Genomic DNA, 14,745 nt, shown 5'->3' with positions numbered 1-14,745 from the left:
AGAAACAGAACAGTGAATAGAATTATCGTGTCTGGACAGAGACTGCCTCCCTGGAGATTTGAATACTGTTAGTTTGAAACTGCTCTTGGAATAGTACCCCAAGACAGAAGATTAATTTTCTTCTGATTGTAGTTCAGAGGATATTATTTGTTCATGTCCATGGAACTATAGTCAATGCAGGATAGATAGGCTAAACCTGCATCCTACCAGTCTTTTTCAGCCGGCCAGGATGGTCGAGCAGTTCTAGGCACTACAGTCTGGAACCACGCAACTGCTACAGTCGCAGGTTCGAATCCTGCCTCGGGTATCGATGTGTGCGATGTCCCTAGGTTAGTTAGGTTTAAGTAGTTCTGAGTTCTAGGGTACTGATGACCTCAGAAGTTAAGTACCATAGTGCTCAGAGCCATTTGAACCATTTAGTCTTTTTCAGCGGCAGCGAGATTTCTGTCAAGTGGACTCCCTCTGTTCACAACAGATAGTATTAATGATTCTGTATAAAAAATTCAAATGATTGTATGCTCTTTTCTTAAACATACCTGAGATACAGCTGTTTGAAAATCACAGGCATCGGTCACCTTGGAGCCATTTCTTGGCCACCGACATCACCCAATTTTTCTCCATTAGATTACTCTTTATGGAGCTGGATAAAAAGTGAAGTCTACAACTGCAGAATAGTTAACAAGGAGGAACTTCTCGCTCCTGTTTTACATATTTGTGCTCAGGTGAAAGACTGTTCGAATGAGCTCAGATTAGCAACAGAGCAGCTGCCTTCAAGTCCGCCCCCGGTAGCTGAGTCTTCAGCACAACAGAATGTCAATCCTACAGGCCCGGGTTCGATTCCCAGCTGGGTCGGAGATTTTCTCTGTTCTGGGAACAGGGTCTTGTGTTGTCCTAATCATCATCATCATCTCATCTGCATCGATGTTCAAGTCGACGATGTGGTGTCAAATTGAAAGACTTGTACCCGGCGAACAGTTTACCGAACGTAGGCCCTAGTCACATGAAATTTAAATTTTAGCTGCCTTCAAGAACTACAGACTGCATTGCAGTTGTTGGTGGACTATCTGAACATCTTTTCTGAGGAAATGTAGACAGTTAAAAACAAATTACATCACAATATTTCATTTACTGTCATTTGCATGTGTCCTGTTTTCAACATCTTCGTCAGAAACTTTTAAGAACAGGACATATGTTCTTATGACATTTTTTGTTCAGAATCACTAATACTCTCACTCTTCAAAGCATGTACCTTTCCTGGATACTTTCAGTGAGGTATCTGAATGTCTGTGGAGGAATAGCAGACTCTCCTAGCTCTACTCACAATGGCAGTAGCATTCCCCTGGCGTAAATTAAACTCACACAGTTCTGTCTGATTGCCATGTGATATATCATCCTGATTCATCACTCCAAACTACTCATTTCCAGTCAACCACACTCCTATGGCATTGCTCTGTACACCACTGCAAGTGTCGCTTAGACTAACTACAGAAATGTGTGGCTCAAGAGCAACTGCTTGTCCATTTTACCCCATTATTTGTAACTCCCTACACACACTTTGGGCACTTTGGGAGTCACATGTAGTTTCTTCCACTGATTTCATTAAATCCACCTTCCACTATGTTTGGTCTGAACCAATCAGTACATGAAGTCTGCCTGCTCTTATTTTAGCTGTGGTTGTTCCATCATTTCCACTTCAAAATCGCAGTCCATTTGGGCAGCTTTGGAAGGGCTGAAATGTCTGTGATGGATCTTTTACTCAAGTGAATCCAGTGATGGTCCATACTGGAAATCACTGAGCTCTTCTGGCCTACCAGTTCTGCTATTACTTCTTCTCTATTCACAACAAGTGGTCATTTTCACATTACATGGGGTGTCCAGATATTTTCATTGAGGTAGCATATGTACACAGTACATATGCATATGTGACATTGTGTCTTGCACCTCCAGTTCAACCTGTCATCATACAGAGCATCATGACAGTGCTACAAATGAGGATGCCCAACTTCTTGGCACATCAATGCACACTCTATAATGTGTCTGCAAGGAATGGCATGCCACTCGGAATGGTTGTAAATGGATTCTGACTGGCAGGGAACACTGGCAAGTGTCACACCTTGTCAGTGACAGTAGATTTCAGACATGACAAGAACTGATCTGCCACTGTACATAGCTCCATCACAACCAGGTTCCAAGTGAACATGTGAGGAAACTGTGTGCTTTGCAATTTTGGGCTTATATATTTCACAAAAGACTGTTCCCCACCCTGGCACTCACATACGCTGGGTGATACACACAGTAACTGGACTTCAGCCAACTCAAGTAATGTAGCCTTGTCCAAAAAGCTAAGATTATTCCTCTTTGCAAATGATTCAAGACATCAAGTGCACTAATTTCCCAATCAGGTACTTTTGTGGAAGGTGTAGTTCTCATTGAAGGTATCTCTGTGATATTCTGAGAATATTCATACTATAAGCTGGGCCCACTTACTCAGGTTACATGGAGCATGAACGTGGATCTTCATTTAAACATTCTCAGTGATCAGTTGTTGCCCTATTTTCTACATCTCCATTATGAGTATGGCATGGGTACTCTCTTCTTCAAAGATGACAACAGTCATCCTCACAAGGCTGCACGAATATTTTCCTGGTTTGATGAACACTGAGGCACCCTGTTACCCTCATTTGGCCTGCTAAATCAACCAATGTTCATCTAACAGGAAAGTCTGTGACTATTTGGAACACTGGGTGAAACTTACAGCCACGCAGTTTGGTGGGTCTACAGGATCTAATCATCAGTTAGTGGCATCAGCTGGATATGGCATACTGACAAAATCTGTAGACCTCCACCACTCTGGCATTATCAAAACTAGAGATGGTGTTTCAATGTTTTATCAAATGTGCTTACAATTACATGAGTGCCATGGTGGCCCTGGGAATATAGTGATGTTTAGTTGTCAAAAAGGCAGGTGGAGTTATGAATGTGGTGTTGAGAGCTAATCATTGTGGGTACTGTGACCTAAGATTTACTACATTTACAACAAAACTAGTCACCTTCCATAATGACTCACACCATCTTGATACTGGAATCAGACTGCTAGAGACAGCCTGTTGAGCAAGTATACTAAAGGCATCTTTAGACTGAGGGATGGATTGTCTTTCTTGTCTGTGTGTCCCACATGGTTGTTAAATGTATAACTCCATAGTCTATCCTTCATTTTTCTTCTCATTTGCTTCAGATAGTTTTATGAAATGTGGGAAACTGTTTCTGGGTTTGAATTAATGTGCTGGGAGCAAGTCTATGAAGAATGAGTAACTGACATTGTCACATTTGTGGGGGTTGAACATTGGTTATTGTGCAGAATTGTGCCTGCAATCTAATATAGTACATTTGATGCAATGGTATGGACATTCACAAACAGTGGGGGCAACAGTAACAACGCTTTGTTAGGGAATGCACATATCACATCTGAGTATCTTCTGGTTTTATATGCTAATATACATGCCCTGATCAGCCTATGGATATTTTGACAATTTACTCATACTTGTAGTAACAGTTTTGTGGTGGTTAACACAGTCTGATTTCTCAAGTTCCAATTACTGTGGAAGTATGGCCTGAAATTGCTTGTGGTCAACCAAAACTGGTTATCAAGTTACTATAGAATTTTATTATAATCAAGACTATTAAAATTTGTAGTTATGCTCCATACGGCATGTTAGGATGTTTAGTTTTGCCCCATGAAACATATACATTGATCTCAGGGCTCTATAAACTGATTCTGAAACATAAACTGTTGAGTGTATGAAGTGAACGTGTACTTTATTGACATGTGGGTCTTTTGTGTTGTTGCAGATGGCTGAGGAGGCAGAAGCACGCTCTGCACAGGAGACTGGTGGCATGCCACTAGAGGCAATGCAAATGCCCTACCAGAGGCTCGTTCCACCGCCCCCACAACCACAGCCACACCAGGGGCCTGCCCGTCCGCACTGTAAGTAATTATAACATCTGTTCACTCTGCACATCTCCTGACCTCTTACAGAAAGCACTATCAGTATGGAGAGATAGCACAAAACAATGTATCCTGTACCTACACAAATGGCACTGTATGGCAGGGGATAATTGTAGAAGTGATGTTACACTGTGAATGGCCTCTGTGTGGTAGGGGAGCTGCAATTCAACTGCTTCTACGCTATAGTGAGTGAGTCTGAAAATGATCGTATGTCTGTGCAACTAATAATTCGACAAATCTGTACTCTCTGGCTAGAGTAGTGAATAAAAGAATCAGTGCACAAAGAGCTGAGGTGGTTGCAGGGCAAAGCAAACAGCCCAGCAGATGACAACAAACAGCATTCTTTGGTTGGGGTGGACACACTCAGTGCTGAGAGTGTGAATGCATTTCTATGCAAGTGCGTAGCTAAATTTTGTGAGCTCTTAAAGTTTTGGCAAAGTACTACAATGCCAGCTTCAATCAGAGTGAATATTTGGCCAGTTTCAAATGCAACATCACTTTAATCATTTTCGTTTCTCTAATACTTTTACCTTATATATTAGAATGAAATTATTTCCCCTACCATCGAGAGACTAAATGAAAATTATGATCGCTTTTTTATGTTTATTGTGTGTGTGTGTGTGTGTGTGTGTGTGTGTGTGTGTGTGTGTGTGTGTGTGTGTGAGTGTGTGTCAGCTGATTTGATAACATATTATGCTTAATCTTTGATTACCTGTATCACATTTTCTCATCTTTGCATGTACCACCTGTATTTCTTTATAGTGTTCCTTTTATTTCTAACTTCTCTGCTTCTGGATGCCTAAGTATGTATTCCACTAAACAGTTCCTACTGCTGATATCATTTTACCCAACTCTTCCATTGCCTCCTTGTATACTTACACCACCTAGTGATATCTTGTTCCATAAGTAGCTTGATGTTCAGCAATTGTTATTTATTTTTTTCTATGACGCTTCTCATTATAATGGCATTGCCATAGACCTTCAGCTCATAAAGGCCTCTCAACTTAAAGCTCAAAGACCATATCAATCACAAACACTAATATAAATATCCAATTCTTTGTGAAATTTCCTTTCAATTTCCTTGTATCTTCTTCAGTACATACATCAACTGACAAAAAAGTGAAGCACTCAAAAGGAGAGGAGGAAACACTGCAGTGATCACAAAATCAATATACAAAAAAAGAGGCAGCATAACATTGCAAACCCTCTGGCCTGGATACATACACTGATTCAGTTGGGAAGGGTGTAAGGAAGCAAGTGTATCCTCTCCTGAGGCAAATCACCATTGATATCCTAGATACTGCCACTGGGACAAAGTAGATATCTGAAATGGTCCTCACAAATGTTCTATTGGGGACAGATCTGAGGATCTTGATGGAAAAGGATTACTTCAGGATCATGCAGACATTCCATTTGTCAGTGAGGGTTGTCCTGTTGAAAAATGGCTTCATGATACTTTCGTATGTGTGATAACATGTAAGGACACATGACATCTTTGACACTGTTGTGCCATCAAGTTCCCTCAGTCAGTACCAATCCTTACCTTATGTCATGCTGATAACTCCCCACACTGTGACGCTGGGAGTAACACTGTTCAGCCTCTCCTAAGTATTGGATGAATGGGACATTTCTCCAGCTGCCTGCCTTACTCACTGATGATAGTCATCCAGCATAGTGCAGGACCGTGATTCATCACCGAACACAATGCAACACCATTTATCAGCAGTCCTCACTCCTCGATCATGACACCATTCCAAAGAAAACCATTTTTTTGTGGTGTTAATGGCAGCCTCTGCAATGGTCAGTAATTTGTTCAATTTTCTGGTTGCTAGTAGCAGCAAACAAATGGTGATGAATAACTCTGTAAGTTGCTGGGAGTCTATTACTTTTTCTCAGGTGACAGATGCAGATGTGAATGAGTTGTACACAATACAGTGATCTTTCCTTGTGGGGATCAGACATGGTTGACTGGAGCCTTGACGATGAGAATGCATACTCTCACATTCCCATGCAGTTGCACATTGGGCCTCTTCACATTAGAATGCCTCACAAATCTGGATATTGAAAGATTTAACCAGCCAGCCAAAAGGAGACATACAATGATGCTCTTTTGAACACTGTTAAGTGCTGATAGCTCTGTCTCTCATGAGTATGCAGCATCTCTCTGTCCTTCATGGTAATCATTCAAAATCTAATGCTGTTCACACTCCTTATATACACTACCAGGCCTGGGAACAACACTAAACATGAACAATTGTAATGCACTCCACTGATCATTGTACATCTCACAGAAAAATGCCTCATTCATGTACTGTGAGACGGTGTGCATATGTACACATCTACATCGACATCTGACATTGTCTCCTGAATGCTTCACTTTTTTTTGTCAAGGAAGTGTGAATTAAACAAATGTGGTAACAATCTTTCAACCTAATGAAGACTGTATTAATATGGACTTGTTTGTGGCAAACCACTTTTCTGCAGAAACAAGTACAACACAAAAACTATAAGCTCCTGTATGAACTCCAACAGTTCACAACAATCCATGAAAATTTCACAATAAATATTGTATTGGTGCTCAAATTTATCTGCAATATCTTAATTAACTAGAATATTGTTAACAAGCCTTTATTTGTGTGCTGTTGAAGTAGTGGGGAACAAGGACATGCTTGACATTCTTTTATTAATTATTTACCATTCAGAACCATTACATGTGCCTAACTGTTGAGTAAACACATTATATATACACATTTGAGCCATATAGAGTATCATGCTTCTGTGAAAGACTTTCCACTATCATGAGACTTTGTATGATTTGTGAAAAAGTAATTGGTTTGTTTGCAGATGTGCATCCACGATCTGTGCGCAGTGTGGATCAGGTGTTCCACAAGCGTGACAAGCGTGTGCGCAGGTGCGCCTGTGACTGTGCCTGCTGAAGTTCTTTAGAAATGGTGCGGAGGTCATCTTCAAGATCTCGCCACAGCGATATTGTCGCTCCCATCCCTGAGAGAACTTACTATCCATAGATTTTTTTACTATAATTACTTGTCTCTGTAGAAGTCTGACTCTCATTTTAATGCTCCTTTTACATTTAGATGATAATGTAGACCATAGTACCTTGACATAGAAATGTAAATACATGCGTTAAATTCTGAATTAAAGTTAATCTCAGCATCAAACAATGATAATCTCATTCTGCTGCTGGATGCACTGATATTAGGAAAGATTTATAAACTCTTCAGTATTTCCAGTATGTTTATAACATCACATTTATATTATGATAATTGACGTACTGTATATTCTGTTAAATGGAAAACTGTCAAAATAAATACTGAATAAACAAAATTCTAGAACGTCACTGATGTACAAATCATAAGTGTTGTGATATACCATTAATTGTGAAATACATTGGAACGGTAATACATACATGTAATAAATGTCAAAAATGTTTTATAATTGTTATGTAAAAATAAAGTTAATTTTTTTCAAAAAAAATTGCAGAGATTCTAGTTTCATTAGTACTTTTATATTTTGACAATAAGCAAATCTTTCTGCAAAATTAATGAATGTTATTTTCATTATCTTTCACGTGATCTCACATTATAATGAAATAATCCCCCAGTCACTTTTTCCACATCACTTATAAAATACACCAATGAGCCAAGTGCTGAGACCACTGCCCACCATCAGATTGAATGCCACCTGAGTGGTGTTACCAGCATGTGATTTGGTAAGGAAAGAATGTTTATTTATTGCTTATTTAGTCTGATCAGATTAGGGGTAAAAGGCCCCTCAGACAGATGATCAGGAACAACACATACCAAAGATATTAGGAACAGATTTCCAAATATAACAGTAATAATAATAATTGATGATAACAAGAATAACATCAACAGTGATAATAATAATAACAATAACAATAACAACAACAGTAATAGTAAAGTGCATTTAGAAGCACTTTGTAGCACATCTGAACCCCTGTTTAGTATTTCATAGGTGGGCTACATAAAGGAAGAGCAGAAAATTAAATGACGGTAACAGTGCCAGTTAGAAAAGAACAGAATATAAAAAGATAACTTGCCGACAAAAGGTAGGGAAAAGTTAGGAAGGAGGGGCTGGTGAGAGTGAGCTGCATAGAATGTGGGACATATGGCTATTATGATAGAAGGTGGACTATTAACTGTCTTTTGAAGTTTGGAAGGATTTTAATTTCTTTGATATATTGAGGAACGTTATTCCAAAGTCAGGTTCCTGATACAGAAAATGAATTAGAGAACATGGCAGTGTTATGTGATGGTAGAGGAGGAATTTTACTTTGTTGGGAATGAATATTACTGTGTGTTGTTCAGACAGTAGAGTAAGAGTTGAAGACAAATAAGAGAATCTGCAGTGTTTGAGAAGATGATAGAGCAAAAATAGAGTATGGCGGTCTCTATGCTTATTGGCACATAACCATGACAAGTGTTCATGGGCTGGTGTGATATGATCAAAAAATCGTATACCACAAATGTATCACACACAAGCTACATCACCAGTTCCAGCATGTGTGAACTTTTGTACAAAAATTCTTCAATAGTGGTGTCACTATAGTCAAGTATGGGAAGTATTAGTATCTCTATTACCTTCGTTTTAAGCTAGAAAGGAAATACATTTTTGTATTTCTGTAGTGAGTGAAGTGATGCTGACACCTTCTTACAGACTGCAGTTGTGTCTCCTGTCCAGTCTAAGCGGTGGTCCAGAAATATTCCCAAGTTCTTTGCAAAGGAAAGAAAGGTTACCACTCTGCCATTTAGGGTTAATGATCGAAGAAATTTTCTGAGCTAAGAGAGAAGAGAGAGAAGATATCAGATAGATTATATAATGGTAAGATAGAGATTTAGGAACCAGGTTTTAAATTGTAAGACATTTCCAGGGGCAGATGTGGACTCGGACCACAATCTATCGGTTGTGACCTATAGATTAAAACTGAAGAAACTGCAAGTGTGAATTTAAGGATATGGGACCTGGATAAACTGAAAGAAGCAGAGGTTGCACAGGGTTTCAGGGAGAGCATAAGGCAACAATTGACAGGAATGGGGGAAAGAAATACTGTAGAAGAAGAATGGGTAGCTTTGAGGGATGAAATAGTGAAGGCAGCAGGGGAACAAATAGGTAAAAAGATGAGGGCTAGTAGAAACCCTTGGGTAGCAGAAGAAATACTGAATTTAATTGATGAAAAGAGAAAATATAAAAATGCAGTAAATAAAGCAAGAAAAAAAGGAATACAAATGTCTCAAAAATGAGATCGACAGGAAGTGCAAAATGGCTAAGCAGGGATGGCTAGAGGACAAATATAAGGATGTAGAGGCTTATCTCACTAGGGGTAAGACAGATACTGCCTACAGGAAAATTAAAGAGACCTTTGGAGAAAGGAGACCCACTTGCATGAATATCAAGAGCTCAGATGGAAACCCAGTTCTAAGCAAAGAAGAGAAAGTAGAAAGGTGGAAGGAGTATATAAAGGGTCTATACAAGGATGATGTACTTGAAGACAATATTTTGGAAATGGAAGAGGATGTAGATGAAGATGAAATGGGAGATATGATACTGCGTGAAGAGTTTGACAGAACACTGAAAGACCTGGGTTGAAAGAAGGCCCCCGGAGTAGACAGCATTCCATTACAACTACTGACGGCCTTGGGAGAACCAGTCCTGACAAAACTCAACCATCTGGTGAGCAAGATGTATGAGACAGGCGAAATACCCTCAGACATCAAGAAAAATATAATAATTCCAATCCCAAAGAAAACAGGTGTAGACACATGTGAAAATTAATGAACTATCAGTTTAATAAGCCACAGCTGCAAAATACTAATGCGAATTCTTTACAAATGAATGGAAAAACTGATAAAAGCCAACCTTGGGGAAGATCAGTTTGGATTCCGTAGAAATGTTGGAACATGGGAGGCAATACTGACACAACGACTTATCTTAGAGAAAGATTAAGGAAAGGCCAACCTACGTTTCTAGCATTTGTAGACTTAGAGAAAGCTTTTGACAATGCTGATTGGAATACTCTCTTTCAAATTCTGAAGCTGGCAGGGGTAAAATACAGGGAGCGAAAGGCTATTTACAATTTGTACAGAAAGCAGATGGCAGTTAAAAGAGTCAAGGGACATGAAAGGGAAGCAGTGGTTGGGAAGGGAGTGAGACAGGGTTATAAGCTATCCCCGATGTTATTCAATCTCTATATTGAGCAAGCAATAAAGGAAATAAAAGAAAAGTTGAGAGTAGGTATTAAAATCCATTGAGAAGAAATAAAAACTTTGAGGTTCGCCGATGACATTGTAATTCTGTCAGAGACAGCAAAGGACTTGGAAGAGCAGTTGAACAGAGTGAATTGTGTCTTGAAAAGAGGGTATAAGATGAACATCAACAAAAGCAAAATGAGGTTAATGGAATGTAGTCGAATTAAGTCTGGTAATGCTGAGGGAATTAGATTAAGAAAATGAGACACTTAAAGTAGTAAAGGAGTTTTGCTATTTGGGGAGCAAAATAACTGATAATGGTCGAACTAGAGAGGATATAAAATGTAGACTGGCAATGGCAAGGAAAGCATTTCTGAAGAAGAAAAATTTGTTAACATTGAGTACAGATTTAAATGTCAGGAAGTCGTTTCTGAAAGTATTTGTATCGAGTGCAGCCATGTATGGAAGTGAAATGTAGACAATAAATAATTTGGAAAAGAAGAGGACAGAAGCTTTCAAAATGTGTTGCTACAGAAGAATGCTGAAGATTACATGGGTAGATCACATAACTAATGAGGAGGTATTGAATAAAATTGGGGAGGAGAGGAGCTTGTGGCACAACTTGACTAGAAGAAGGGATCGGTTGGTAGGACATGTTCAGAGACATCTAGGGATCACCAATTTATTATTAGAGGGCAGTGTGGAGGGTAAAATTCAAAGAGGGAGACCAAGAGATGAATACACTAAGCAGATTCAGAAGGATGTAGGCTGCAGTAGGTACTGGGAGATGAAGAAGCTTGCACAGGATGGAATAGCCTGGAGAGCTGCATCAAACCAGTCTCAGACTGAAGACCACAACAACAAGAAGACATAATAAGTCTTTTGTAAGAGACAAAAATGGGGACCAACATATCAGTTCGTCATGGAATTCAATAAGTCTTCAGTATTTTGTAGAGGGACCTGTTCTGAGTACTTAACTACCCGCTTTTCATGCAGGGACCTCTAGTTTCCTAGGAAATATATGTTAAAGTTTCATCTGTACCTGCTATATCCATACTATCAGTCACATTTCAACCAACCAAGCATAGCAGAGTGGCTAAGATTCACAGCTACAATGCTGGCAGTATGTGTCCAAATCCTGCCAATCTACTGATTTTTTTTTTCAGTTTCATTGTACAAAATATCATTAAATAATATATGTTGCACAAAAATATTCAAGAATAGTCATTTTCACCATAATAATTTCATTAATAAATCAATCATTGCAACAAACTTTGACAAATGTGCATTCCGTTTGTTACAGAACAGGTTATAGCTTTGACTTACTCCCTATCAGTTGCATTTCTTGTTGTGCTAAAACAGAATTCCAGATGGTGTTTGTGACAGGAGCAACAAGCACTCAGATTCATAGAACACCACACACATTTAATGAAAGCTACTGTTTTGCAGGCACAAGGATTTTTCAAAAGCAATAATCGAAAACAAAATACATTTAAATCAAAAAGACAACTTCTTTTTAATCATTTTTGATGCAAACCACACATATTTAATCAGTCCTCTGAGTGAAGAAGCACTAAATTGATGCAGACTTAAAGAATGTTTTTTTTTCTGGAATCTTCATTAGAAGCAGTTTCTCTATTTTAGCCTTTAGCTTTTTTTTTTTTTTTTTTTTTGTTTTTTTTTTTTTTTTTGTGTGGAATGTTTAACCTGCCTGTAAAAAGAGATATTATAGGGCTGGTAGTAAATTTGGATGGGATTACTTTTATGATGTAGGTGCATGGTTCTCTTTCATCTGCGAAGATTTGATCATGAAGTGTCTGATCAGTCTGCTGTTCCCACAAATCAATACTGTAAAGAAATTTTTCTTGTCCCATGTACAGAAGGTGAAACATCTTTAAAAACTTTCACACAGTTTTTTCATCAGCCTCCCTGATTTCATGCAGCTCACAATTACATTTATGAGTCAACATGTCAACTCTTTTTTTTGAACAATCTGACCAAATTTCCTGAATGATTTTTCCATATATAAGAAAACATAAGGGAATTTCTCCCTGATGGAGTTATAGTATACTGTGCTGTGAGGGGATGACTAGTCTGGTTTAACTCTTTTTCTTTCTGCACAGGAATGATTCTCGTTCATTGTTCTGCAAGTGATCTGTTGTACATCAATTGGTACTGGTAGCTGGTTTGATCAGTATTAATTACATAATTGAGGTCAAAATTAATGATGAGTACTTTCATCTCTATCTGGGATTTTTATGCAGCTAGTAATGCTTTGTCATTGTTTCTAACTCTTTGGAGTTGTCCAAATATTTGAAATAGGAAGTAAAATGGGAACACATATCTAAGAAGATGTGGTGTAATTATTTATATTTTAATGTAATAACTATGGTGAAAATTCCCATTTTTGAATACTTTTCCATGAAATATGCTATTTAATAATATTAAGCAAGATGGGAAAAAATACTGTACATGGGGAAGATTTGAAAATGTATTTTCGGCATGTTACTCTTGAACTTTAACCCCTGCACCATGATTGTTTGGTCATAACATTTGGATATAGAAGGTATGTATGATATTTTAACATCAACTTTTTTCAAAATTGTGAACTGTTGTGTGAAAATCCACTAGTTAAGTGCGCAGGACAGGTCCCTCTACAACAAATTAGAGACTCTTCAAAATCCATGACTAATAGGTCTGATAGCCCCATTGTAAGATTGCTTGTGTTTTAGATGGGTTTAGTTTCAAACCAATGTTCTGTGTCTGTTAGGGCAAGTAAATTAGCATTTTTGTACTGGATGGCTGTGCACAGATTTGTTGGATTTGCATTTCTATACAACCAAATGTTGTCAGTATATAGATGATATTTACAGTGGGAGACAATGCTTGACACATCATTAATGTGTCATGATAAGGGTAATGGCCCCAATGCTGGTCCTTGTAGAGCACCTGATACTACATCACTCCACTGTAACTTTTTGTAACAATTATTGCACATTGTTGGTAAGATGTAAGATATGAGAGGAACCACTGTTCAGCATTTGAAGAAAAGTTTTGACTTGTGCATTTAACAAGTAGAATGTCAAAGTCTACAGTGTCAAAAGCTTTGCTGAAATCCAAAAGCACATAATAGTCACCTGTCATTTGTCCATAGCTTGTTTCAGTCCATCAGTAACAAATGGAATACACATTTAAGAAGGTGTGCTGCAATTATTGCACAGTCCATTACAGCAGTTGACATGTGATTTTGCCTGAAACTGAACTGATATCCAGTAAAAGGTTATTGTTAAATAATTAGTAAGTTTTTCCTGAATTATGTGTTCTAAAGCCCTGGGTAATGCTGGTAGGGTGCAAATGGGCCTGTAGTTGGATGGATGTTTGCAGATTCACTCTTGAACAATGGTTTTAAAAGTCCCTCCTCCCTCACCACTAGAAAGATACTGGAGGTCAGAAATGATTAAAAATGGTTATCATTTTGAGCAGTAGAGGGTCAACAAGGAAATTACCATTTTCACTTTTATATTATCATGCCCTACAGTGGCTGAACGAATTCATGCAGTTGACCCTCAGACTGTGTTAGGGCTTACTGGCTACAGGAAAAACTTTTCTTTCTACTAACCACTGATACTTTAAAGGAGTTGATGGTCTGTGCCCCAGCACATTTTCAAGTAAAGATATTAGCATGTTTAAATAACTCATTCAGATCCTCAATAACAAGGCTCTGCTAGAGATTTGAATTTGCCTATTCCTTGACTTAATATATTTTTCCACAGCATGATGGGTCTGTGAATGTCCTTAGTTAGCAATATGGCATACCTGAGCTTTGTGTTTCTCACAGATTGATTAACTTGGTTGTTGGTGATATTATTATTATTAGAGTTTGGGTGCTGTTTGCATGTCCTGAGTGCTGCACATCTGACACTCATAAGTTGTCTGAAGTGCTCTGTCAGCCATGGCGCTTCTCCCTGCTCTAACTGTTTTTAGAGAAGCTTGGCTGTCATATAAATTATTGAATGTCTTAATGAAGTTGCATACTTCATTATTTATATCGAAGCTTTGTCCTACCATTGTCTGCCAAGAAATATCTGGTGTCAGATGTAACCTCAGACATATTTATGTGCTTAAAATATCTAAAAGTCATCATTTGCAGTTTGGTCATTGGTTATTGCAGTGAGTAAATCATGAATATTACATCATGAGCAGACAGGTCATGTTCAGAAGTCTCTTCAGTGAAAATCACTCTATTTGGAGATTTGGTTGAGAATATATTGATAAACATATGATTGTCTGGCGTACAGTAGTAGGGCCAAGTGGAATCAGTTTAATGTTTGAACAGGACAGTATACACATGAATTTGAGACAGAAGGACTGTTGTTCAGAAAATTTATGTTGATATCTCAAATTAAGGTTATGTGTTCATACAAAGATTTAGTACCTGAGAGCACAGAATCAACTGTCCAACTTCAGGTGGATTGTATATTACCCAGATGAGACACTTTCTATTGAATGATT

The 14,745-nt window shown here is 38.3% G+C and overlaps 1 protein-coding gene across 1 annotated transcript in view; it reads left to right on the top strand.

Annotated features, from left to right (window-relative positions):
• The window catches only part of LOC126355954 (uncharacterized), a 113,099-nt gene extending 105,735 nt beyond the window's left edge, over positions 1-7,364 (top strand). The window contains exons 7-8 of the mRNA XM_050006543.1: positions 3,850-3,985; positions 6,851-7,364. Coding sequence (XP_049862500.1) covers positions 3,850-3,985; positions 6,851-6,942 — 228 coding nt within the window. The 3' untranslated portion in view covers positions 6,943-7,364. The remainder of the gene's footprint in view (positions 1-3,849; positions 3,986-6,850) is intronic.
• The last annotated feature ends 7,381 nt before the right edge of the window (positions 7,365-14,745 follow it).

This window comes from Schistocerca gregaria, chromosome 3 (assembly GCF_023897955.1).
Source record: "Schistocerca gregaria isolate iqSchGreg1 chromosome 3, iqSchGreg1.2, whole genome shotgun sequence".
NCBI lineage: Eukaryota > Metazoa > Arthropoda > Insecta > Orthoptera > Acrididae > Schistocerca > Schistocerca gregaria.
The sequence above is the reverse complement of the archived record's forward strand: the minus strand, read 5'-3'. Positions and strand labels throughout refer to the sequence as shown.